Source organism: Amblyomma americanum, chromosome 5 (genome assembly GCF_052857255.1).
Source record: "Amblyomma americanum isolate KBUSLIRL-KWMA chromosome 5, ASM5285725v1, whole genome shotgun sequence".
Taxonomy (NCBI): Eukaryota; Metazoa; Arthropoda; class Arachnida; order Ixodida; family Ixodidae; genus Amblyomma; species Amblyomma americanum.
The window spans coordinates 59,837,584-59,864,032 of record NC_135501.1 but is presented as its reverse complement, the minus strand read 5'-3'; the positions used below and the strand labels follow the sequence as shown (position 1 = coordinate 59,864,032).

The 26,449-nt window shown below is 47.9% G+C and overlaps 1 protein-coding gene across 1 annotated transcript; it reads left to right on the top strand.

Annotated features, from left to right (window-relative positions):
- The first annotated feature begins 478 nt into the window (after positions 1–478).
- Positions 479–26,449, top strand: LOC144133910 (endothelin-converting enzyme 1-like). The gene is made up of 4 exons (XM_077666967.1): positions 479–578; positions 13,363–13,815; positions 18,763–18,891; positions 23,159–26,449. The coding sequence occupies exons 2-4, from the start codon at positions 13,369–13,371 to the stop codon at positions 25,217–25,219; spliced, it is 2,637 nt and encodes an 878-aa protein (XP_077523093.1). The 5' UTR covers positions 479–578; positions 13,363–13,368; the 3' UTR covers positions 25,220–26,449.

The window sequence follows — 26,449 nt, the reverse complement described above, 5'->3', positions numbered from 1 at the left end:
CGAGATTTCAGTGGGTCTGAAGGGAGCCTCTACTATATCCTTGGCGGCCACAGCGAATGCTTTGGCGACAGAATGCAACGGGGAAATTCACTGTAAATAACAAAATTTTTGGTAATTCTTGAGGTTTCGTTAATGTTTCGTTAATCTGTTTCGTTAATGTGAAGTTTTTGATAAGCGATGTTTTAGGATTCCTTCATTGTTACTTCGACCTTGCATGAACGCAGGTGAGCATGTACAAACAGACTGGCAGGCGAAGCAGTGCTACGAAGAGCCGCGACAAGATAGGTCGCGGCGGGAGCCACGTGAACGCCTTCACAGGCACCACCGCATCCCACCCCGCGGGCTCCCCTACCATCTCCAACGTCCCAGCCGCCAACGAGGGGCAAGGAACCAACGCTCCAATACCAAGCGACAAGCCGTTGGCCTCCGAAACCGGAGTTGCGCCATCACCGTCAATACCTGCTGGAGCGCAAGAAAACGAACAGGATCTCGGCGATGCATCGCCACCAGGGTCTCCAGCGGAGCTCGCAGCGGTGGCGAATGCATCGGAAGCAGCCTCTCCACCCACGGTAGCTCAGGTATTATTACTGAATTACTTCGATATGCGTCCCTACGAAGGTAGAGGCTTCTTAGCGTGGCTGAGTTTATAAGTTTCCCCCATGAGAACTGGTGGCCTGTTCGCGCACGAATATCGAGCTCAAGGTAGCATAATATGGATTGGTTTGCATCGCGGGTAGTTTAACTGCGGCAGTTGATGTGAATGTCAAGGATAGGTGACACCGCAGTCAACTACGACTCACAATTGCGTACAAGCAAGCCGAGAACTGTACTCCGCAGGCAGCCTCATCTCTACGATAGAGAGGGAACCGACGCAAAGAGCAGCAGGCTCGTTGCGTGTGCGAGTAGACGTGCGTCGACGTTTCGGTTTGAGCCGTTCTCTTCCATGCAGGTGGCGGTGCCTATGCAGAGACGTCAACTTGAATTCAATTCAATTTCATTTATTTTCCAGAAAATGTTGGCTGGCTGACTGGACTAAAAGCTGTAGGTATACAGCTTGGCAAGGCCCTGGCAGCCGTTACAATGCACCTGGGCAGACTAGGTTTAAAATCGTTACATGCACAAAAAAGGGCCAAATTCAGTTGAAAATCTTTACATACACAAAATAAAAAAGAGAACACACAGTCAGGTCACAGTTTTCACAAGAACAGGACAGCCAAAAAGCACAAAAGTATCGTTATTGAAAAAAAGGAATTGCAAAAAAGGTATTTGAAAACATACAAGGGAACAGCTGTGTATGCGCGCATGAGAAGTCAGGAATTATTTATGAAAAAATAATTCACTCAATGATTTCTAAGTAGGGTTATTTATATCTTTATATCTATTTAAAATTATAGGAAGATTGTGCTGTAATGCTTGAAACTTATAGTCAGTGCGGAAATTGGGAACTAATCAAGTGTCTTTGTTGCGAGTATTAACTGTGTGATCGTTCTGTTTCAATAGCGCAGTGTCTTCTATCATAGACCTAAAGGATAACGACAGATGAATTGAAAGCAATATATGGAATTCATACATACTTTGAATTCTAAACACACTGGATGTTTGCAAAGCTTCCCGTGTGTGGCTTAGGTGATCAAGATTGGCAATGGGACGTACAGCTTTCTTTTGAGGAAGGTAATTTTTTTCTAGGTTGGCTTTAACAAATGTGCAATAACTGATTTGCAACATAATACCGTGCATTGTATATTTGAAGCTTACTTTTAGCTGGAAGGAACGCGCGGCACCGAGCAATTGCACCTGTCAAGAACTACAAATTTGTCTTGAAGAATTTGTTTGAAGAAAATGTTACTCCTAGTATAGCGTGTTCATGAACAATTTCAATTTCTTCACCGCCACAAGTGATATTTTTTCGTGACGAAAATTTTTGTTTCTTGCACAAAATAAGATAACTTTCGTTTTTGCAGGATTAATTATAGTAGATTAACATTAGACCATTCATGGAGCCGATTAAGAAGTTGATTACATTTGGTGACTAATCCCTTTAGATCAGGGCCAGAGAACAAAATCATACAGTCGTCAGCGTCAATAATGAATTTGAAAAAATTTCAATGTTCACAATGCTGTTTATACAGACATTAAAAATGAGGGCCTAGTACATTTCCCTCTGGTACGCCTCTGATTATAAGTAGTAGAGATGATTGGTGGTTTCTAATACACACACATTGTTGCCTGTCAACTAAGTATGATGTTACCAAATATAGAGGGCTGCCACGAATCTCATAGACTGAGCGCTTATGAGTTAGAATACAATGACCAAGGGAATCGAAAGCCATAATTAAGTCTATAAATAGGCCAATGGTTATTAGTTTCTTTTCTGCATTTTTCAGCATGGGTTCCTTCAACCCCAATAAAGCTAGCTCAGTTGAACGCAATTTTCTGAAGCCGAATTTTGCATCAGAAATGAGATTATTCTTCTCAAAGAATCGGTTAAAACGATAGTGCAATATCTTTCCGAAGCGTGGGTATTATTGATACTGGACGGTAATTTTTTGCAAGCTTTTTATTGCCTCCTTTATATACAACTGACACAATGTTCTGTAAACTTTTGCCTGATCTGTTGGTTCAAGAATTACACTTTCAGCCCATGAGTGTCCTAAATTGTCGATAGTCTTGTAGCTGCTAGTCTGTGCTGAAGATTCAATGAAATGTAAATTGAAAGAATCAGCAAGTGCACGACCGGTAATTGGTTGGTTTCTGGTTATGAGCTGGTGCTTTGTTGGTAAAGACTTCCTTTTATTACTTTCTTCGAGTTCGATACCATGCCCTGCAAAGACTTGTTTTTCTAGATATCCTGACAAAAATCTTCATTGGAACTTTGACATCAGTGGAGTAAATGACCATTTGCTATGCGGTGTGATAGCCTAATATAAAGCAGTTACAGCTTCACTATAACCAAGAAATTCTTTTCCCGACACGTCATGGCTATGTGTTCAACTCTTTTTGTCCGATGAAAGCGGGCTGCTTCCAAGCCAAGAAGCGTTCACACTCTGCGTATAGCTAAACTTATGAAACGATCATAGTCTATTTTCAAAGCATGGCGCGAAGAGTCCCCATATACACAGTACCTTGTTGCCATCGCATAAGCCCACCTGCAAACCATGTTCTGGAGCGCCGCCGCCAACGGGTCTCAGGTGAAGGGCCAGGTCCACCTATCCCCACGACTTTGGCGAACCGGTGCTCGCGGACTTACAGTTCGAGACAATTTGAGTCCTCTGAAGAAGTCAAAGCGAGGGAGACGCAGCTTGACGCGCCTTAACGCTTCCATACACTGTGCCGTCACATATGGTTCAAGATATTTCGCGCTTATTTTTGTGAGAGGTCTATTGCAGATTGTACACACGCGAGACAGCTTTTTTCAAGTGCTGCCGCCTTTGGTGTCCTACAATAGTCTCTTTCGTCTTCCCTTAGTCTGTTCGAATAAACTGGCTCCTTAACAAAATTATAAAATTGAAAGCCAGCTGTGCGGGCCATTGCCCACGGCGTTTTCCCTCGGTCTTTAAATGAGCATGTGCGGTATCGCCCTTCTCCTGTTTGCGACCGTTGGTACTCGAAAAGTGATGTATGAGATTTTGTGCTGAATAGTGCAGCGCAACAGGGCACAATGTGTAGTATGGTGTATATTTTCAATACCTACGCGCGCGGTTGATGATCAATCCTTCGATATTTTAATAGTTTGTGAGAGAAGAGGGGGGACGGTGGACAATAATAATAATTGGTTTTTTGGGGGGAAAGGAAACCCCGCAGTATCTGTCTCATGTATCGTTGGACATCTGAACTGCGCTGTAAGAGAAGTGATAAACGAGGGAGGGAAAGATGAAAGGAAGAAAGAGGTGCCGTAGTGGAGGGCTACGGAATAATTTCGACCACCTGGGGATCTTTAACGTGCACTGACTTCGCACAGCACACGGGCAGCTTAGTGTTTTGGCTCCATAAAAAAGCAGCCGCCGTTGTCGGGTTCGGCTGCGTTGTTATGGAGGGCCAGCTACTCTCGACCACTAAACGTGACGTCTTGGCACCAAGCTCTTTCCGACGAATAAAATGTTTTACATTCAAACAATAATCACAAACACATAGTGCTACCAAAAGTGCACTAAACTTGCTGAGTTCCGTTAAAAAGCGCGCCCCGCCGCGGTGGCTCACTGGTTAGGGCGCTCGACTACTGATCCGGAGTTCCCGGGTTCGAACCCGACCGTGACGGCTGCGCTTTTATGGAGGAAAAACGCTAAGGCGCCCGTGTGCTGTGCGATGTCAGTGCACGTTAAAGATCCCCAGGTGGTCGAAATTATTCCGGAGCCCTCCACTACGGCACCTCTTTCTTACTTTCTTCTTTCACTCCCTCCTTTATCCCTTCCCTTACGGCGCGGTTCAGGTGTCCAACGATATATGAGACAGATACTGCGCCATTTCCTTTCCCCCAAAAGCCAATCATTATTATTATTTAAAAAGCGCTTTCATGACTGCCGCAAGCGCTAACCCCACTCCTTTGTGAGTCTCCACGACGGAGAAAAGAGATGGCGCCACCGTTGGAATGGATGTGCGAAAGGCTTTTTCAATTTCGCCGTCGCTGGAGACGATTCGAATATTCAACTTCTTCTAATTGAGTCAGGCAATTGAACCAAACAGATGTGGTATTATGCGATTCTGCCGAAAAATGCATTTCAGTATGGAACTTGAGCTCGAGCACATCACCGGTTCACCTGAGAGAGACATTCTGCTGCGCGCTATTAATTGCTGGAGATGCTATAGTAGATAAAGATTCTAATTATGACGTAGATAAATAATGATTCACGACTTTACTAATCATGATCCAAGGAATTAAAGGTGATTGAGAATGATTCAATAAAATTAAATATGACTAAGAACGGCCCAGTAAATAAAGAGATTATGGTGCTGAGTGGTTATGGCCCTCGGCTGCTGGCCCAAAGACGCGGTTTCGATGCCGGCTGAGGCGGTCGAATTTCGATGGAGGCGAAATTCTAGAGGCCCGCGTGCTGTGCGATGTCAGTGCACGTTAATGAACCCCAGGAGGTCGAAATTTCCGGAGCCCTCCACTACGGCGTCCCTCATAGCCTCAGTCGAGTTGGGACGTTAAGCACCCATAAACCAAAGCAAACAAAGTCCAGAGATAACCAAGGGTGATTCACCAAAACAAAGCGTGAATAATGACTGCAAATGAAGATGAATTCAAAGAGAATTGAAGAAGGAAGACCAAAATGTAAACATCAATCACAGCCGTAGAGTCAATGTAAAAGTTCCAGTGATTCTACTGAGCCGGAGTACACGGCCCCGAACCGGACCAGAGGCCGCGTTTCCATGGAGGAGTAACCCAAGCACACCTCTTTTCCATTTGATAGCCAAATATTTCCGCCACCACCATCACTCAAAATGCGCCCGTGTCCTGCGCGATGTGTGATATGCGATGTCAGTGCACGCTAAAGATCCCCAAGTGGTCGAAATTATTCCGGAGCCTTCCACTATGGCACCTCTTTCCATCTTTCTTCTTTCATTCGCACCTTCCCACACGACGCGCATGGGCTGACCATCAGATGTGAGACACTTACTGCGCGATTTCCTTTCCTCAAAAACCTCTACAATCCTGCTTGTTAAAAACGAAGATAGATGACAGCGTGAGGTACATTTCCATCGGGGTTTATTTTCTTCCCGTGCTTGTCTTGGTTATGGTGGTTGTGGTAGTGGTTTTTTTTCTCAAAAGAATAGTAAAATGAGGGAAAGTATTTTTGCTAGCCCCGGCATCTGCTATCGATACTGAAGCACCTGAGCTTGGGCAGCAGAAATAAAGGATAGCGGGCAGAATGGAGAAATTCAATGAAAGAGGTGAGGGGACAGGGAGAGAGGATATGGGGAGAAGTAATATATACAAAGTATTTACGCAATAAGAAAGATGTCGAGGTTGTGCCCGTGATTAGTTCATTTTAGAGGAATTTAAACACGCGCTCAGAGCACTGTGTTGGCTACAACTAGACTTTTGTGTCCAGTTATTAATCGTTCGAGGTAGAACTCGCGGAGCGTTCGGTCACTTCGTGAAACTACCTGACGGAGAACAGACGGGACGTCAAACCCGTGTGTTCGAGAAATGCACAGAGGCTCACCAAAGTTCGCTCACAGGTGTGCACACTGCCCTGCGAACACAATAGCGTCTTGATGGAGTCTGGTAGTATGCCCTGCGCCCAATAGGCCGCAAGCATATCGTGACGAGCATCGGCGAAGGCGGCACAGTGACGGAGCAGGTGTCCTAGTGTTTCCACTCCACCGCATCCGTCACACACATCACTCGTCACGATTCCGTGACGCTCTTATCGTTCCCCGGGCCACACACAAACAATGCGCGCGCGGAGGATTATTACACGTTGTGACCGTGTAATTGCGCGACAGCCGGTGATACTGTCGATGAGCTCACCTCCTGCGATGCGTGGGTCAGAGTGCTGCTTTCGGAGAAGGTCGTGGATGGCCGCTCGCACGTCCTCCAGCAGAAGGGGCAGATCGCTGGCAGGTAGTTGGTGTGCAGCGGTCGCGAGGTTGTCAGCTTCTTCGTTGCCGGCGATGCCGAAGTGACCGGGCAACCACTGTGCACGCACGGCACATCCTCTCTCCGCGAGCCAATTTCCCGCACTAGTGGAGTACCGCGGCCGTTCGATTGCAGGTGGCTGAGGGCGGCGCGGGAGTCGCACAGCAGAACACTCCAGGGCGGCGGACTTGGTTATGAGATTTTTTTTTATAGCGTTGTTTATAGCCTCTTGGCATAAGGGGAGTTGGGAAGAGAAAAGAAAGAAAACAGTGGGTGGGTGTTAAATAAAGCAGGAAAGATGTGCCGATCTAATAAAGGCGAGGAGGGAGCGTTGATGTGGCCCCTGCGTCCAATCAAAATATGAGGACGGGTTGTCTGGGTGGAGACCCGCTGCTGCCAGGTAGCGAATTCTAGTTGGCTTCAGTGCCGGGCAAACCCACAAGTATTGAATGTCAACCTCAGTGTCTTGTGAGTTGCAGACTGGACATCCTAGGCGGGAATATAAGTGGCGAAATTGAGGCCACGTCCAAGTTACGGCAGGAGTGAGGGCAACTCCGACCCGGTTCCTCCGGAGCACGAAGTCCTCTGCACGGGTAAGGTCGCGGGGGAGGATTATCGCACACGGAGGGACAAGAGAAACGCGTGCGACCCCGGAGGGGTTCCTTTCTTGTGAGAAGGAGGGTAGCATCATCCATACTGAGGAATTTAGGCATTGACGTGGGTAGGGTTGGCAAGCGGGTTGCAGAATCTGCAGATATTTGTGAATTTAGTAGGCCACGTGGGATCCACTCAATTCGAATGGCTTGCGGGATACGGTCCTCCAGGCTATGTATATTCTGGAAGATTTCTGGGCTGCGGCTGACGCGTCTGAGTAGTCGAGTTGCTTGATGGGCGACAGTACGGATATCCATGGCGATGACGGTACGTGCACTGTGGCTGCGAGTTAGTTGATGAGAGAACTTGCGACGCCAAGACAGCCAAACCATCTTCAGTGCTGATGAATGGACGGAAGCCAATATGGGCAAGGTGGTAGAAACCGTGGTGCTGCAGCCACCACAACAGTCGTGTGGCTAACATTTTCTCTGTCAGCTTGCACAGTGTTGATGCTAGAGAAATAGCCCTGAAGTTTCCAAGATCCGTCGGTAGCTTCCCTGCTTTGGAATTGGGATCACAGTGGCCAATTTCCAGACCTCAGGCACAGAGCCGTTTCGCCATACTGTGCAATGGTGTCCGGAGCTTGAGGGACGACAGCACAACTCATGTTCTTGTACACCTCAAATGGAATGGCATCCGGACCGGGCGATGTCTTTCGTTTAGCCTCATCTATTGCAGCAAGGAACTCAGGCATGGTAAAAAGTGACGCAATTCTCTCGGCATCTGGTGCTGATACAAGTTTATTTATGTGACCTGGAATCCCTGCCAAGTTAAACTTGGTAGAATTTTCGAAAGAATTTCCGTGCCGCTTCTCTGGCGAAATCATACGGAGACAAGTTTGCTGCGAAGCATGCGGTGCTAGCTACGTCGGGGCGACGGTGACCGTGTTCCTGTGCAGGGAAAATTCGCCAGAGAAATGGATTCGACGACTTCGCAGAAAACTGCTCGCACCATGCATGCCACCGCTGCCTTCGTGATAGATCGCGTTCGTATTTGCGAGCCTTAGCAGTAATATAGTTATGTCTTATACTTGCCTGTGCAGATGTGGGATCACGTGCGGCTGGCAGCTCGGCCTGTCGGCGAGCAGCCCACAAGTTTAACAGACCGATATCTGGAACCGGTCGATCGATGTCTGCCCAGGTGCAGGTGGTAGACCTGTTTAACGCGCATTGTATGCAGTCAACAAGCAATGGTGACGACACTGCAGGGAGATCCTGGAGAATAGCACGGAAACAATCCCAGTTGAACGCCGTGCACTTGCGGCGTACCCGGCGAGCACGTGATGGATGGACACCGATGATTATAGGCTGGTGGTCACTGCCCCAACAATCTGGCTCAAGGTGCAACGAGGGAGTGCCGGGGCCAGACCACCCCGTCATATCAGGAGCGTAGGTGGTACTGTGAGTGTGACGCATAGTCCGCGCTGCTGAACTGGGGTGATTTAGAAGAATAAACAACGCATCCGCAAAGGCATCCCGCACACGCCTGCCGCGGGAGCTTGAAGTAGGGTAGCCCCAGCCTGGGTGTGGGGCGTTGAAGTCACCTCCGACTAAAATGTGACACCCGGGGTATTTGCTACGCACGGTCACTAATCAGCCCAGATTAATACGGGAGGGAGGTCACCCGCTGGTCTTACGTAGTAGGATACCACCACAAGAGCTGCCTTCGGTAATTTTACACCAACTGCAAGTATCTCCTGATACGAGGTGCACCAAGTTTCCGGAGAGAGGCATACGTGAGGGAAACGCGTGTTAACTTACACCGCCGCCTTTCCCGGAGGGGAAGCAGTGTGCACACGATGGTGGTTCATCGAAGGCAACGCGTAACCACTGAATCCCGGAATTGCTGGCAACGCATTGAACTCCTGCAGTAACATGGCCCACACCTAGAGCTTGTGCAAACGAAGACGGGTTTTGAGTTCTCCAACTTTAGTGGAGAGGACTCTACAATTCCACTCAAGTACAGCAGAAAAGCCGGAACGCGCCATCTTCGGTTAGTAGTCCAAGCGTTGCAAGAGAACAGATGTCAGGTTGGATAAGTGGGTAACTATGAAGCGCAGCAGGGACGCTGTAGGGTTGTCTGGCAATGTAGCAGGTACTCTGGAAGGAGCGGTGAAAGAAGCCGGTGGGTGGGACATGCTCGTAGCTGATTCATCATTTCTAGTGGCGGTGCCAGATCCCGCTGCGTGTCTACGGCGGGCAAGCAGTTCACAGTGTTGTCGGAACCTTGAGACCTCTGCCAAAAGGCCTGAAATTTGGTCATCAGCTGCTACCATGCCATCGTTGAGAGGTTCCGGGATGCTACGCTGTTGTGTAGCCTGCTGATGTTGGCAGTCCTTACGCACTTTATCGCTATAATTCTGCTGGGTAGCAGTTTCATGCTTGTGCAGCACGGGAAGTTCGGGCCAATCGTCATCATCCGACTGGAGAGGTGCAAACCGGTTGGAAGTCTGCACAAGGGGCGTATTCACATTCTTAGTCATTTGCTTAGAATACCCACGACGAAACGTCTGTCTTGCCATCAGCTTTGTGGGGCAAGTGGGTGATGTAGCGGTCGTCAGTTTTGCAGAGGCCGCATTTGTACGTCGCTGCGCCTTCTGACGCACGTTCCACTTGAGTTGTTAAAGGGCAGGATGTACGCATATGGCCAGGTATGAAGCAACTGTAGCAGTAGACGGCGGTTTGTTTGTATGGCCGAGGCCGTAAAATGTAGCCATAATAGTATAATCAGCCTGGCGGTGTTGGTGGGCCTTGCAGGGCGATGATGCATGAGCGCCCTTTTCCATGTAACGTGCTTGGATCACTCGGTGAGTGGGAGAATAAAGCTAGCGCTGAAGGGTGCCGTGGTCCTCATTAACATCGATGTTGTAGACAACACAACGTTTGCAGACGTTCAACGACGGCTAAGGTCGGGAGACACACAGCAATGGTATTTGACTTCTCTGTGGCCGTAACGCCGCGAAAACCTTTCGTTCCGAGACATGCATCAATGTTTGCCTGCAAAATTCTGGCCGGTATATCGGTAAAGCTTTAGTGCCGGAGATTTGATAGTCGCTTTGTAACTCGCTGAGCTTTGAATGGACACAACTGTGCGGTCTGTGGTCAGGCAGGAAGGTTTGTCTTGTGAGTCGCCGCTGGCCGAAGAGGAACCCGTTGCAGCGTCTTCCGAAGGGCGCTTTGGAGGAGAGCGGAGGGCCGGCGGCCCGATTGGCGGGGCTGATGACAGGTCAATTGGAGTTCTCAATGTGCCATGTGGTATTGGTAGAGGTCGAACCAGAAGTACACGCTAAGTAGCCGTATCTGTGTTTCGTACAGAGGGTAAAGCACTCACGAGCTGCGGTTGTACATCTGGAGAAGGCCGGGCGGGCGCCGTATCTGATGAAACAAAAGCACGATTTTGAAGGTCCGGCCCATGATCAGTGGGCTGTTGTACTGGCGGGAATGCCACCGAGGCAAGCGGCGCAGGCGGTGCTACCCACGCCAGCACGTCACCGGAGGCGGTAGTCCTTGACTAGGTGCGCAGTTCAGGTCCAGGAACAACTGTGTGACATTTGCTGTATGAGACACAACCAGGCGGCGACTGGGCGTCCCAAGCCTCCTCAGATCGTGTGAATCAAGTTCGTTTGCTATAGGGAACGTGGTTAAGCAGCAGGCGAGATTTTCCGCAGAGCAATGCGAAGGCACCTTAACAATGACCATCAGATTCTTTAAGGGGTACTTTTGAATGTAACGGCTATTTTATGTTAAGTATGGCTGTGCAAGCAATCATCCTCGTCGGCAGGACGCTAGTCCGTTTGGCGACACGAGTTATTCATAGGAGTACGTGTTTGTGTAACTCGCCAAAAAATGCAGGCATTTGTGCCTGACGCTCACCGTCACTTCTGAGGGGCGCTTGGCATCGAACTCTCGTGACTCAAAGATCAAGCAACTTATGGGCGATGCTTGTAAGATTGTCGTCACCTGCAGCCTCACTACTCCGACTGCCGATCAAACGCATCTTCCATATCTCTCCAATTAACCCTGCACTGTGCCAGGCGAGACCATCCAATCGCCGCGAACTACTGAATCTCACCCGCCCCCTAATTTTCCTTGACCCCCTGCCTCGCATGCCTTCTTTTGGAATCTATTCTGTTAATCTTAAAAGACCATCCGTTCTCTTTCATTCGCATTAAATTCCATTCCACGCTCATCAACGTAGTACAACTGAAAATAGAACACTTGCGCAATATAAGCCGCATTTCGGATAGTTTCCTGCCGGTAAGGCACTTAGTAGCATGAAGTAAATGGCTTCACGAACACACAAGGACACAATGGAGTGTCCTGTCAGTTAAAACCAACTGACCTCACTCTCTCTGCCGCTTAGGAGTAGAAAGAACTTGGAATAAAAATTTGTAACTAAAGCGTAGCGTTGTAATCCGTGCTGCACCTCGACTGTCTCCCTCCAGTAATGCGGGTCCGAAGCGTTCTTGTCCTCTCTCCTCTTCCGTGGTCAACGATATCGCCTGATGCCTGCTTGAGCCAGCTTGACATATAAGCAAAAACCCTCGCGATTTCTTCCACCGCGGCGCAAAAAACATAGTTCGAGCGGCCGGATCGGCACTTAGTGGTTTTTGAGGACAGGAAATGGCGCAGTAAGAGCCCCACTCCTTTATTGACACCTAAAACACGGCGTAAAACGAAGTGAGGAAGTTACAATTATTCTAGAGCCCTTCACTACGGCACCTCCTTTTTTTCTTCTCTCCCTACCTCCTTTGTCCTTTCATTTACGGTGCAGTTAAGGTGTCCAGCGAAATGTGAGGCAGATACTGAGCCATTTCATTACCTCAAGAAACGTTTCCTTTTTCTAACTTGATCTTTTTTTTCGGAAAGGCAATGTCACGCGGCTTTGCGCATTAATACATCTTGCGCCAGGAATCAGGTGATAAATCACCCGTAACGAGCAAGTAGTGCTTAGGAAGTCAGAAAGAAAACGCAGTGGGCACGCACCGAACACGCATGCGGCCACAGATTAGACAAGGCAGAAGAGGAGCTCTGAGCCGTGCGGGCACGGGCTCACGCTAAAAGCGGAAGAAGTTACTACGAAGGAGCTTCGTCTCCAACGGCTCTGCAAGCTTCAAGAAGGTACTTTCTGGCAAGTACGCATTGCCCCCATTTCTCATGCAATTGGTCTTCAGGGATTTCCACTGGCACTAATGCGGAGACTTCGCAATCTCCCCCTGCCATCATCCTGCCGATGTTTCCTCGCCACTGTCTTCTCTAGTCTAAATAATTTAACAGTTAGCCTGCCTCTCTGGCGCAGTTGCCCTTGCGTCTTACTAACGAGCGCGATGACGTAAGCTCAAAGTCGAGCTCCGCTAGCACCCTTTCCTTGAACATATCCGGATAAACAATCTTGTGCGGAGATGTCGGTATGCCTTGAAGGTAACCTGAACCACCACCTTGACGGCGACGACAAACGCCTTGGTGACAGTATCGTGCGGAGAAATTGACTGTAGCCAACTGGCACCTTGTCTCTTTCTTCAAGTCAAGCTATCTGTTTCGTGTTCCCTCGAGTTCCGCCTGGAAGCGTATCCTAGCTTACCAGTGCAATGAAAGGCAATGTTCCCCAAAGAAACCCTGGTCTCATTACAATACTGGAATTCTGTGTGCAGGCGAGGATTAGCGCGGGTATGATCCCCTTCCTTCGCCAATGGCGGCTGCTTTATTACGTCATGATGACGCCAGACTGCAGCCATAAGAAAAGAAACGGACGTTACTTACCGGGTTCTGTCGTCAGCTTCAACGCGGCTGCGGCCATTGACGTATTGAACATGACTCTAATGTTAATCGAATTTTAATGCGATGTCTGAGGACTGGTTCATTTGCACCCCGTCCTTGTGCGCACACAGGAGGCCATGTTGAAGGAGCCCAGCCAGCTAAAGAACACCAAAAAAAAGGCATCCAGAAGACCCGCCGGAGCGCGAGCAGTGTACACGCTCCTGTGACCTCCGCGGTGTAAATTCGCTGTTTATAGCTGAAATTTTTCGCTTTGTTCCGGTCGAGTTATCTGTTTCATTTATGCAATATTTGTGATAAGAGATGTTTTAGGACTCTCTTCATTAATACTTCGACATTGCCTGAACGCAGGTGACCATGTCCAACCAGACTGGCGGGCGAAGCAGCACGAAAAAGAGCCGTCGCAAGATAGGTCGCGGAGGGAGCCGCGTGAAAGCCGTCACTGGTACCCCCGCATCCCACCCCGCGGGCTCCCCTATCGTCTCCAGCATCTCAGCCGCCAACGAGGGGCAAGGAACCAACGCTCCAATACCAAGCGACAAGCCGTTGGCCTCCGAAACCGGATCTGTGTCGTCGCCGCCGATGCCTGCTGGACAGCAGGGCAGCCAAGAGGAGCTAGATGCTGGGATACCACGCGACAAGCCGTTGGTTCCCGAAACCGGAGTTGTGCCATCACCACCAATACCTGTTGGAGCGCAAGAAAACCAACAGCAGTTCGGTGATGCATCGCCACTAGGGTCTCCAGAGGAGCTCGCAGCGGTGGCGATTGCATCGGAAGCAGCCTCTCCACCCACGGTAACTCAGGTATCATTAATATTGAATTCCTTTGATAAGCTTCCCTAGACAGGGATAGGCTCCTTAGCGTGGCTGAGTTTATAAGTTTCGCTCGTGAGAACTGCTGGCCTGTTCGCGCACGAATATCGAGCTCAAGGTAGCATAATATGGACTGCTTTGCATAGCAGGCCGTTTAACTTCGGCACTTGGTGTGAATATCTGCGATCGGCAAAACCGTAGTCAACCTCGATTCCCTTTTACAAACACACAAGCCCAGTAAGGCATATTGCTGGGCAAGTTGGTTAAGCATTTTTGAAACTTGGAAAGAATGGCGCCTGTCCGTTGTCTCCTAGTCTTTCCTTTGTGTGTGTGGTTTTACATGCGCCAAGGTGGATTCTTTCCAAGTTTCAAAAAGACGCAAGCCGAGAAGTTGAATCCGCTGGTAGCCTCACCTGTACAATAGAGAGGGAACCGAAACAAGCAGCAGCAAACGCGTTGCGTGTGCGAGTAGACGCGCGTCACCATTTCGGTTGCCAGCCTTGGGCTTGAGCAGTTCTCTTTCGTGCAGGAGGCGGTGCCTATGCAGAGAGCTGGGCGTCAGCAGAATTGACGTTATGAGCCGGTGCTCTGATTGCAAATGCCTCCTTTTGTTATTTTTATTTTCGAGTTGCATACCACGCCTTACAATGGCTTGTTCTTCGAGACATGTTGATCAAAATCTTCATCGGAACTTTGACATCACTGGAGTAAATGACCATTCACTATGCGTCGTGATAGCCTGACGTAAAGCAGTTACACTTTCACTATAACCAAGAAATTCTTTTCCCGACACGTCATGGGTATGTGTTCGACTCTTTTTGCCCGATGAAAGCGGGTTACTTCCTGGCCAGATAGTGTTCTCATTCTCAGTATAGCTAAACTTATGACACGATCAGAGTATATTTTCACAACATGGCGCGAAGAGTCCTAGGGTATACAGATATGCTGTGCGCTGGGCGAACGGAGTGCCGTGGGGCTTTTCCGTTCCCTACGGCGGTTTCCTATAGAGAAGCTATAGATTCTACAGGCGCTGATAAATTATTGGTGGCGAGAACTGTTTACAAAAGTTGTTGCTTTCACGAACAGTGCTCGTCCCGAAGCAGCATAGTGTGATGGCCAAGAACATGTTGGCCGTCCAGCTAGGTTAAATGGCCGAACAATAAAATTTGATGATTTGACGTCTTTACCGCGTACGGCGCTCGTTAGCATCGCGGCTGCCAAGTTTGTCGCAAGTTGGGGCTCATGTTACCATTATGTGTATTTCTCTCTATGTCCTTGGCTGTCTCAACTTCAGTTCCGAGAGAGGAAGTAGTCACCGAAACCGAGCAAAGGGGAATGTTTTTACCTGCTTCGTAAATTTGTGTTGTTGAAGAATTGGAAATAATACTTTAGATATTTTACGGTTAATTTATAATTAATTGGGAATTAGAGGAAAAAAACTACCAAATGCCGAAGGTGGGATCCGAACCCACTACCTTCGAATTTGGATACGGTGATCTATCACCTGAGCCTTAATATGATCTGCTTGGACTGTGTCATCGATAGCAAGCAGTGATGATGATGATAGTGGTTTTTTTGTTGCGCAAGGCCGTCTATAGTCAAAGAGCGCCATGGCACAAGGTATTTTTCGACTACTCAAGGCGTGGTCAAAGGCCCATTTTCCAAACATTTCAGCCCTTACTATCCGAGCACCAGTCCAGCGGAAAGCATGTGCCCATTGTATCACCCGCGGGTACCCGGCGGCACTGGGAATCGAACCCCGCACCTCCTGCGTATAGCAAGCAGTGGTCAAGGTTACAGAAAGTGCTGAAACCGGCGCAGTGTTAGGTGATCGCCTAGTTATTTTCCTATCAGAGGAGAGTCATTCGAAGATTCTATTCAAGTGCCGTTGTATTTTCATTTCATGCAACAACTTTTCAGGGCGATGCCCAATATTCGAAGCCAATCTATGGTCTTCGAACCCAGATCCACATCCACCACTTCGTAAAGGCACTCTCGAAATTTAATTACAGAGTCCCTTTGAATAACTACCCAAGAAAAGGCTTACATTGAAAACAGTAAGGAAAAGCTGTTTCTCTATATACACTCTGTACATAGCTGCATCTGTGCGAGCGTAAGGTCTTCAGTCTATGCAGATGATCACGGAAGATAGCTGAAAAAGAAGAGATAGCAGAATCGATATGACGCAGGGCTACTGGTGCCAGACGGTGGGAAGACATTTCCACAGGAGTGCTTCCAGCGCGTGCCGTGTCTTTATCTAGGAATTTTAGAGCCCAGCTCTTAGGCGCCCGTTTCTGCGTTGAGCGACGTGCCTCGACGTAACCGAGCGAACGAGGTCAGGAAAAAATGCTGAAGGTTGCTCTGGAGCGCTTACGCCCGCGTGTCTCAGGTGACGGCCCAGGTCCTCCTCTCCCCACGTCTTTGGCGAAGCGTTGGGCGCGGACTTACGGTTCGAGACGTCTTGAGCCCTCTCGAAAAGTCGCGGGAAGGGAGCTGGGACTCCAACTTAATTATTCGGCGCCGCCGCACGCATCAAGAAATTTCGCGCTTGGTTTTTTGAGAACTTTACTGCGGATCGTACACACGCGTCGACCGCTTTATTCAGGTGCTGCCGCGTTCTGTGTGCTACAATCGTATCTCCCGTCTTTCGCCAGTCTGTCTGAATTAATTTCTTATCGAAATTATGAAGTTCAAAGGCAGCTGTGCCGGCCATTGCCCGTGGCGTTTTGCCGCGACGTTTAAATGAGCATGTGCGGTATTGTCGTTCTCTCTTTGGGACCGTTTGTACTCGAAAAAGGGTGTCTGAAATTTTGTGCTGAACGGGGCAGCGCAACAGGGTATTGTGTTTAGCATGGTGTGTAACGTGAACAGCTACCCGCGCGACTGATCATCAGTCCCTCAAAATTTTTAGTGAATCTGGAGGAGAAGTGGGGAGACTGCGAAGAAGCCACTGCATTGCGCTGCAGAACCTACTGAATCCCAAGCAACGGCAGTAGGCCCCTGCCAGGGTGCGAATTTAATGTCATTTCCTCCAAATAGCATTATCTTTAGTTGGCATATTTGTTTGCGTCGCTGTCACGTGACCAAAACTGTAATTTTATTTGCAAATGCTCCCAGTGAGGATGCGCCAGAGTTGACGCTGAGCTATAAGCTCAGAAACGGCGGATGGCTGTGCTCTCTGCCGAAGCCTAAGCCCAAGTTCGCGTCCGTTCGGCATTGCATGATCCCTTTGCAGTCGCCCATAGTTTAAATACAGCCGCAGCTGCGCTCAACAATCGCTTTCCCGAGAAACTTAATCGTCGGCCCATTTTTTTCCTTCCCCAAGCCTCGCTGGCTCCAGCAAGACCATGCACCAGGTCCCAAAGTGTGTAGTCGCTGGAAAAAGAAATGGAATCACAATAGAATTCGTGTGTTATCCAAGCCTTCGCGGGATTACAGATGGAAGCTTCATCGTATTCTCTCTACGCTCACATAAGCAAGGGCGATCAGTGCCGAATATTGTCTGCAGAATAAATATGAAACATTTCAGAAATTTTGAAATCTGTTTTTATTTTGTTTAGAAGAGTTTGATGTTTTTAAAAGAAACGAGAACGGATATTATTAGGCACGTTTACTTTCTAACCCTGAAATAAGCAAAAGAATTTTTTCCGCCGCAACAACGACGGTGCGAAGCATTTTAAAGGATGGGCTGTGAAATTACTTGCAGTACAATTGATATAAAGCATTGCTTTAGTCTGATTTGTTACGGATTGGTAGGAAAATGCTTGCTAGGACGCATTTTCTCGTGTTGGGGTTCGAGTCCACGCACAGCAGTTTTTGCACGCGCTCTCCCGTGAACCTATTTCCCAGCTTCGGATGCGCATTACCGTACTTTAAGCAATTTACCTAAAGTCACGGAGACGATGAAGAAATTCGCAGTAGCCGATTTCTAACGGACTTAGCGGTTGATTGCTGCAGACCTTGCCTCCATGTGGACGTCTCCAGGTGGTCCGCTGACTCCCACAAAGCTCAATTAGAGCAACGTTTACAGAACGTAATAAGGCGACAATGCGCGGAAAACCTTGTGTAAAAGTTTTCACACGTTGTTCTTTCTCCCGGCAACGATAGAAGCTTTCAGAGGGTTACCTCTGCTGGTCGCATTTCAAGCCTCCAGGCTATGCTGACTCCGCCGATAGAATTCAAGATGTCGTCCTCAAAATGGTTTCGTAGCGAGTTCCCTCATTATCCCTTCCCTTACGGCGCGGTTCAGGTGTCCAACGAAATATGAGACAGATACTGTGCCATTTCCTTTCTCCAAAAGCGAATTAATATTATTATTACCGAGGTGGTTACATAATAGAATAAAATTACAGGCGACAGCATGACGCTAGACCACCACAACCCGAACACAGTGGTGATCGGGTACATATATCCCAGTCTGGCAGGCGTCAGGGTCGGGACGCTTAGTCCCCACATCCGTGTAAAATTTGTGGGCGAACAGTTTACCGCAGAATGTTCAAGATGGTGTCATAGGATTCAGAGTTTCGAGCAACATCAACTTGCTAGTTAGAGCTTAGCTCGCGGCAAAGATTCGAACTGGCGACTTATGTTCTCCCAATTCCGTGCTTTAGGTATCTTCATATGAACATTGCGCCTCAACCGCTTATCGCAGAGGGTTCAGGGTAGTGGCATACAATTTCACGTTTCGTGCGGCATGAATTATTAGTTAAGTTAGTCTAGCTAACGTCATCGATTCTATCCGGCCACTTATGTCAGGTGCGTTAACGCTCGATATTCGATCGATGCGTCAGCATCGGCTCATTTTTTTTCCAAGCATTGAAGAATTTTTTGAGCCGCTGACTTCTGGACTGCGGAATAGATTATCCTTACACACTGATTTGAGTTCACTCAGGTATCCTTAATGTCGTCCTTCAATGCGGCTGCTCTATTTACACGCAGGCCGCTTCCGGCTACGACGACCAGGACGACATGAAGACCAATGTCACAGCGCGCACTGCCAAGCGCAGGTCCACGGCAGTGGCGCTGCAAAACTCTTTGAACAAACTCGAGGAAATGGCGAGTGGGACGGTGAGCGTCGTTTTTCCTTCCCTCTCTTCGAACGCGAAATAGGTTGCAATGCCTTTTCTGTAGTTATGAATGCGGACCCCACGTCATCACGGATGCGGCCAGCCACGGAATACACAACTTTAGCATAACATGTACCGTGTTACCGTTACTGGTACCGGAGTACGGGTACAGTGTTCTCGAGGACATCCAGAACACTGTAGTGCCGGGAGCCCGCGCCCAGCCAATGCGCATCCGCAAATCACCTTGATGACGCCAGATGGCGCCAGGTACCCGGAAGCTGCACGCACCCCATCCAGCACGGGGACCAATCAGCGCGGGCGCCTGGAGGTGGGTGTGCTCCCGGTACTCCAGTGACGGTAACGGTAACAGGGTACACGGTATGCTGAAGGTGTGTACTTTCGATTGTTCTTGGAAGGTGGTATAGTGGCTGTGTTGAGATAAGAGCGGTAATCGAGGTCCCATGGTCATTCACGTTTGTCAATGCAACTTTTAGATGTGACCGGAAAATCTGTCCATACAAAGAAATGGTGTTAATTTTGCAGGGAAAACCTTTAGTAGGGCAAAATATATCAAAGAACGTGGAAAGCGCCGCTCTTTCGATTTCGCACAATCGGTAGTTTGAATCCGTGCAAAAAAAAAGTACGGTTAGAGCTCTCGGCAACTGATCCGGCGTTCCCGGGTTCGAACCCGACCGCGGCGGCTGCTTTTCGATGGAGGCGAAACGCTAAGGCTCTCGTGTGCTGTGTGATGTCAGTGCTCGTTAAAGATCCCCGGGTGGTTGAAATTATTCCGGAGTCCTCAACTACGGCACCTCCTTCTCCCTTTCTTATTTCACTCCCTTATCCCTTGCCTTACGGCGCGGTTCAGGTGTCCAACGATATATGGGACAGATATTGCTCCATTTCCTTTCCCAAAAACCAATTATTATTATTATTGTTGAATTTGAATAATTTTGCACTAATAGTTTACACGCTTTGCTATTTGAAGTAATTAAAATTAATTTTTAGCTCCTGTTATTTTCAGGGCAAAAATAGCAGTCATTCATGAAAAATTAATTCATTGCAGTTGGGGCTGTTTTTAGGACAGCAACGGGAGAAGTGTTACCAACTTGAGGCTGAAAATGTTTCTCAGTATTGATATCTCCCTTTCACTATCGCGCCCAAAATTTGTACTTCTAGACAGCTCAGAGGACTTTCAGTTAGGCTTTGAAATCATCTGAAATTTTACAAGTTAAAAAAGCGAGCATTGATGGAGATTTCAAAGAAAACAACATGGCCTATTTTCTTTAAAAGTTCCGTTAAACACCCTTAGTGCCTAGAGAATAATAAAAAGTGTTGCATAAATTGGTTTCTACTATGATACACGATGTTAATGCAAGCGGTAGTTCTCTAAGTTATCATTAACGCAATATACCCGCTAAAAAGAGTAATGGCCACTAATTCGCCCGAGAACTGGGTTGAAAGGACCATATGTTGTTTAAGATATTGGCATAATCTCAGCATTTAACTCGTAAGTTTGCTTGTTAGCCCAGATTTAATTGCGTTCAACGCCAATATTAATTGATATGATTTGATTTGATTTATTTGTTTCTTTCTAATGCAGAAAGAGGAGCAAGAGAAAAAGGCGGAACGCCGGACGATGGCTCTTGCCCCGCATACAGTTTGGCACAACTGTTAAACATAGCTTTAAAAAAAGTTTCACACCAAAATCTTCTGAGGGAAGTAAGAAGGGGAAAAAAGGTAACAAAGTCATGTAACGAAAGTATAACAGTATACAACAAACAATAATTTATACAAGCCACAACTAAATACTTGGTACAAAGATTGCAAATATAACAAAATTCTGGACATGGTTGTTGCAAGCTTTGGAACAACAAAAATTGCTACATCATAATAACAAAACAATAGCAAGATATAAAATAAAAATGTACTCCTAAAAAATCGCATTTAGGGACAGAAATATGGCAGATTATGAGAGTTCTAAGTTATTTTGCAGCATCAGAGCTCTGAGCGTGTTTTTAGATACATTAGCTCTCAGATCTGTTAATATTTGTATTTTATTTAGAAGGTTAGCTGTTTGATATTCAATATGTTGTCGTTCATAATTGGTTCTTATTTTTGGCGGCCATAAAGTTTCCTTACGGAGTGTGTAAGCTGGAGCTGCGTTGGATTTTTGTACACTGTAAAGCTTCGCTTTTTTATGTACTGAAAACAATTTGAAATAATAAATTTGATTGGCCTTTAGCTTTTGGTATTTCAGGAAAAGCGGCCTTGTCCGCAGTAGTTCCGACGGGTCGTGATATTGCTCAAAAATTCTTAACACTTTTTTTGCAGGGTAATTAATCTTTTGTAACTGTGACTTGAAGTGGTACCCTAGAATAAAGCACAATACCTAAAGCGCTAGACCTCTATCTTGCACGATCTCTCCAGGTATTGCTATAGGCAGCGGAAACAAACATTTTGTCCTTTCTAAGTTCAATGGTCTTAAGCTATGTATTTTATTCCTTAGTAACTGGAAGTATTGCTCAGTGAGTACATTTTCTTTCATTTAACTCGTTAACCTCCAGAGCACGCGCCGCGCAGTCTCAGCGGTTAGTGCGCTTAACTGCTGAGCTAAAGGACCCGGATACTGGTTAGCACCCCAGGACCTGACGTCTAGTTCATGCTGGTATACATTCCGCCTCATGAACGGAAGGATAAACGCTAAAGCGGCGGTTTCCAATGCAACGTCAGTGCACGTTAAAGATGCCCGGGTGGTACAATCGATTTCGGAGCCCTCCACAGCGGCAACTCTTTGTCTTTCTTCTTTTACTCGCCCCTTCCTCGCTTTCCTGACGGCGTGGTTGAAATGTCCACACAAAAGCGAGACTGCCTCTGCTGGGTAGAGAGTGGCGAAATGGCTGAGTGCAGCATTAAGTGCTAACGCACCCAAAAGTCACAGCAACGCTAAGGCAACCCTTCGGCTTACATTTGGTGATGCCATTCGACTTTAAATTTGTAATATTTCGTCAAAATCTTTGGTGGTGAGAGCCGCGTGTGTTTCGGGCTTCCAGTTGTCAATTTCTATTGTCTCCAGAAGCCCTTCATCTTCTCAGAGTAATGAAGCAGTCCCTGTCTCAATTTTCCTAGAAACTTCCTGCCCACCTCCAGGCAATGATTGGGGCAATCGGATTTTCAGCCCGACGGCGCAAGTTCAATCTTAGCCACGGCGGCTGCGTTTTGGTGGGGGCTGAACGGCAAGATACCAGTGCCCAATACCATAAGTAAACGTTTGAAAAGCCGTATCGTGGAAATGTTCTGGCGGCGGCTTCTGTCACCATGAACGACACGGACTCAGTGGAAGAGGCTACCATCGGTATGGCCGCGTCGAGCTGCAAGCCTTGAGGCGTCATACTGAAAGACCGTCAGGCGCCCAGCATAAATGTTCAGAAAGGTCAATATCCGCCAAGCATCGTCGAGAGCATACAGAATCCCTCAGACAACTACGTCGCCTGGACCGTAAACCAAAAGTGCCTGACGAAAAACGCTTCGGATGATGCTAGGGTCCGGGAACACGCTCTTCGTGCATCATCACCGGGAGCGTCGTGTTAATGAACGGCGTTCTCAGAAATAACTCGGACATTCTACAGCACCTCACGGTTAACAGAATGTGTCTACTATTAGCCTTTCCCAAGGCTGACGAGAAAAAATGGAGTCATATCCGAGACATACAGACCAACTTCTTAACCCACGAAGTCATGCTCAAAGGGATGTACGCCGCGTTAGGAATTCAACTGCAAGCGCTTCAAGGTTCCCATCACCCTGCGCCAAACACTGTGGGATTGTGTCGGACTTAAGGTACGACGTACCCGAGCAACAACCATCCCTAGAGCAGCCGGAGTTCGGGTTGAACAGTCCGAAACCTAACGTCTAGCTCATGCTGGTACACATTCCGCCGGTAACGTCTGGGGCCCCCCGGTTTCCTGAACTGAAGACACCGCCCGTCTAAGGCGGAGATCACAGCCTGCTCATTTGGACCATAAACTTAACTAACACTACTTCTATGATGTCGCCGGTTTCTCTCCTCCATTCACAACTTCCATCCATTATTCAGGGCACGTGGAGGTGTCCACCGAGACGTGACGCAGGTACTGCGCGATTCATTACCTGAAATATCCAATTATTTCGATTATTATATCCAGTTTATTACCGCGTTCGTGATATTAATGCCCTAGGCAGATCGCCAAATTAATGTCTTAGAGATTTATACTGTTTTTTTTTCCTCGCAGGCAAGATCGCCAATGTCTACGATCATAGGACGGACATTTGCCAACAATAAGAGGACAACCCTGACCATTGTCGCCGGTGCCGCGGCCTTCGCTATCGTGTCCTTCATAATCTTCCTGGCCGTGTCAAGGTTATTATCGAACAGCCGCGAATTCTGCCTCACCGAAGATTGCGTTCGGCACACTACGCTGCTCACCCAGTACCTGGACTCAACTCGCGATCCTTGCAATAATTTTAGAGACTACGTGTGCTCCGCATGGCACTCTTCATCCGACTACAGTGAGCAGGTCACGTCAGTTATGGACAGCCTGCGGTTTTCCTGGTACAAGGACTTCAGGGACATCCTGCTGCAAGGCTCGCTCAAGATCCCTGCCGGAAGAAAACCGCTTGCCATGTATGACATGTGTACGACTGGCTACAAGTCGGGCGCTTCGCAGCTGACCCCGTTCCTAGAGTTCCTCAAAAGGGGCGATCTGACCTGGCCAGAGCCCCCTTTGGATCTCTTTGAGCCGCTTTCCCTGATTGTCTACTTCGCCTACAGATGGCAGTCGCCGTTCTGGATATCAGTCAGCATCCTGGAGCCTACATCGTCGGGAAAGCGCCGCATATTAGTGAGTCCAGGGTTGTTTCTGCCCATGGTGAGGAAGCAGCACCGAAGCGCCAGACTCACCTACGTAAAATACTGGGAGCTGTTTCTTGTTCATCTCTACCCAGACGCCGCCACACGACCTCCCATTAACGTTACTGACATCGAAAATGTACGGGACGTGGAGGGGGACATCCTCGAATCCATTTACTCGATCATAAGCTCGGGGAAAATGCAGCCTGCGTTGTTCCCGTTCGGCGAACTTAGGAAACATGTACGAAAGGCTTCGGTTAGTGTCTGGCTGGAGGCTTTCCAGCTCGGACTCTCTATTGAGCCAGACCTAACACTTCAGGACTATCTTGTGGTCAGCGATATGGCGCTCATCAGAGCATTAGCGGAGCTTTTGGTAAAGTACACCACAAGGCAGCTGAACAGACACCTAATTTGGCTTTTGGTGCAGCACCATTCCCCCCTTGCAGGCTACGATTTCCTCAAGATCCACTACGGCAGTGAGAGGAAAGCGGAAAAGTACCTGGTAGCTTACTGCGCACACCGTGTAGAAGCCTCGTATAAGGTTTTGGTTCTCGCCCTGGGTTTTCACTCCCTGTTCACGGTTCAAGACATCAGAACTATCGACACCGGTTTCGATACCCTTGTCAGGGCGGCCATCGAAAAGATCGACAGTTCTAAGTGGATGGACAAGGAAAGCAAGGTTCGCGCGACCAGAAAGCTGACCGCGGTGAAGAAGGCGCTTTGGCCGCCGGCGCCTGCCCTGGACAAGGATGAACTTGAGAGAATCCATGCCAAGTTCCCGGAAAAGGTGGATACTTTCTTCCGGTACTGGGCCTTGGCCAGTATTGCCACAATGAGGGTTAACTGGACACGCGAGTATATGGAAGCCTTCCGACTGCGATGGAGCACTCTGCCGGACTATGTCGGATATGACTACGTCCTAAACAGCGTGGAACTGGCAATTGCGGTCGCCACACCGCCTGCGTATTACAGAAATGGGACAAAAGCCATGCTGTACGGAGGGCTTCTTTTCCTCATGGCGATGCAGCTGGTGCGTGCCGTAGACACTGAAGGTGTGAGGTGGACACCAAATGGAACTGCGATCGGTACCATCTTGACCGAGTCGACTTATACCAAGTTTCTCGATAAGGCTAGCTGCAACAACGGCGCGGGAAACAGCAGCGTCTTTCCGGATATACCAGCCCTAGACATCACGTATTCTGCCCTCATGACTTCGCATCTTCTTGAAGAAACTGAAGCTCTGCCTCTGAGCCAAGACCTGCCTGCCGACAAGGTCTTCTTCATGACGGTGTGCTATCTAACATGTGCCAAGTCGTCTGGCCAGGACCCAATTGCGGCGGACTGCAACAAGTTGGTACAGAGCTCTGAATATTTCGCTGAAGCCTTCAAATGCCCGAAAGGATCCAAAATGAACCCGGAGAAGAAATGTTCCTTTTTTACATGACGTGACCTCGACACTGGGCCGGATACACAGCAGGTGATTGGGTCACTACACAAAGGTTCCTAATATTTCCGTGAATGTTGATGCGATTTTCATATTGTGGCGGCATGTACGCTAGGATCTATTCTAGTTGCAAACCATTTAGCATGAGCATCCTGATAAGTACTTTGCGAATCTCTTTAACACTGGGCGTATATACGGCATATAGTTAGAATATTTGCTTTTTTCTGTAACGTTTTGCTAAGTTTTTGTGTGGTTCTAGAATCATCCTGTTAACGTTTACACCTGGACATAAAGAATTCATCCACGTCTGCGATATAACACTTGACATGACTAAGCATTGAATTATATGTCAGATTTTATTCATTTTGTCTATGACGTAAAAATTAAGTCTGACGTCCATTCTTGGTTTTGCTTTCTAGTGTATTGTGGATGCGGTGCTAGTCAAATATACAACTCGCATTGTGCCAAGAAATGTATAGATCTTGTAGATTTCAGTACCCGCTTTTTTGCTTGTGTCTTTCATTTGCATTCAGAGTGTCGAACTGGAGATGAACTCGAGTCTACACCTCGGTTTGTAATCGCCAGCTGGGCTGACAAACTCCTTTGCGATTGCTGTTGACGTGAATTTTTCGTAACTAGATTGGTTGTATCATCAATGGAGCTTTCCTCTTTCACCCTGAAATTACTCGGAGAGTACAGAAAGAATGTGCTTTTCGATAACCCTTTAACCAGACGTGCTGTGTTCCCCACACGTGAAATTCAGCTGTAGCTGCGGTGTGTTAGATATCAATCGAGAAAGTTAAACGTGCTAGTGTTTGATGCATGCCTTCACAGAAAACGACTTGCGCCAGATTTAACACTTCTGTATATTTCCGATTATTACTAGGGCAAGAGCCACGCAGAGCATTCTCATAAAATGACCAATTCAGTACGTTGTACTATGATATGTGCCTACCCGATTTTTTTGCCCTTCTGCAAGCCTCGCGAAGCGCAAATGGTGCGTGCAAAGGCGACCACGGTAGAGGCTAGCATTGCCATTGAAGGAAACCTGCATGCGTGTGGTTCCTTCACTGTAATTCGTGGTCTGTATTGTGCCAGATCACCAATGTGCTTTTCGGCAGTTGTTGTTCTACCTTGCATTGTGGATTCATAGCTGCGCTGTTATACAAAAACATGTTGATCAAGCTACCAAGCGCCTTTCTTCCCGCTGTCTGATATGTATGTTTTTAA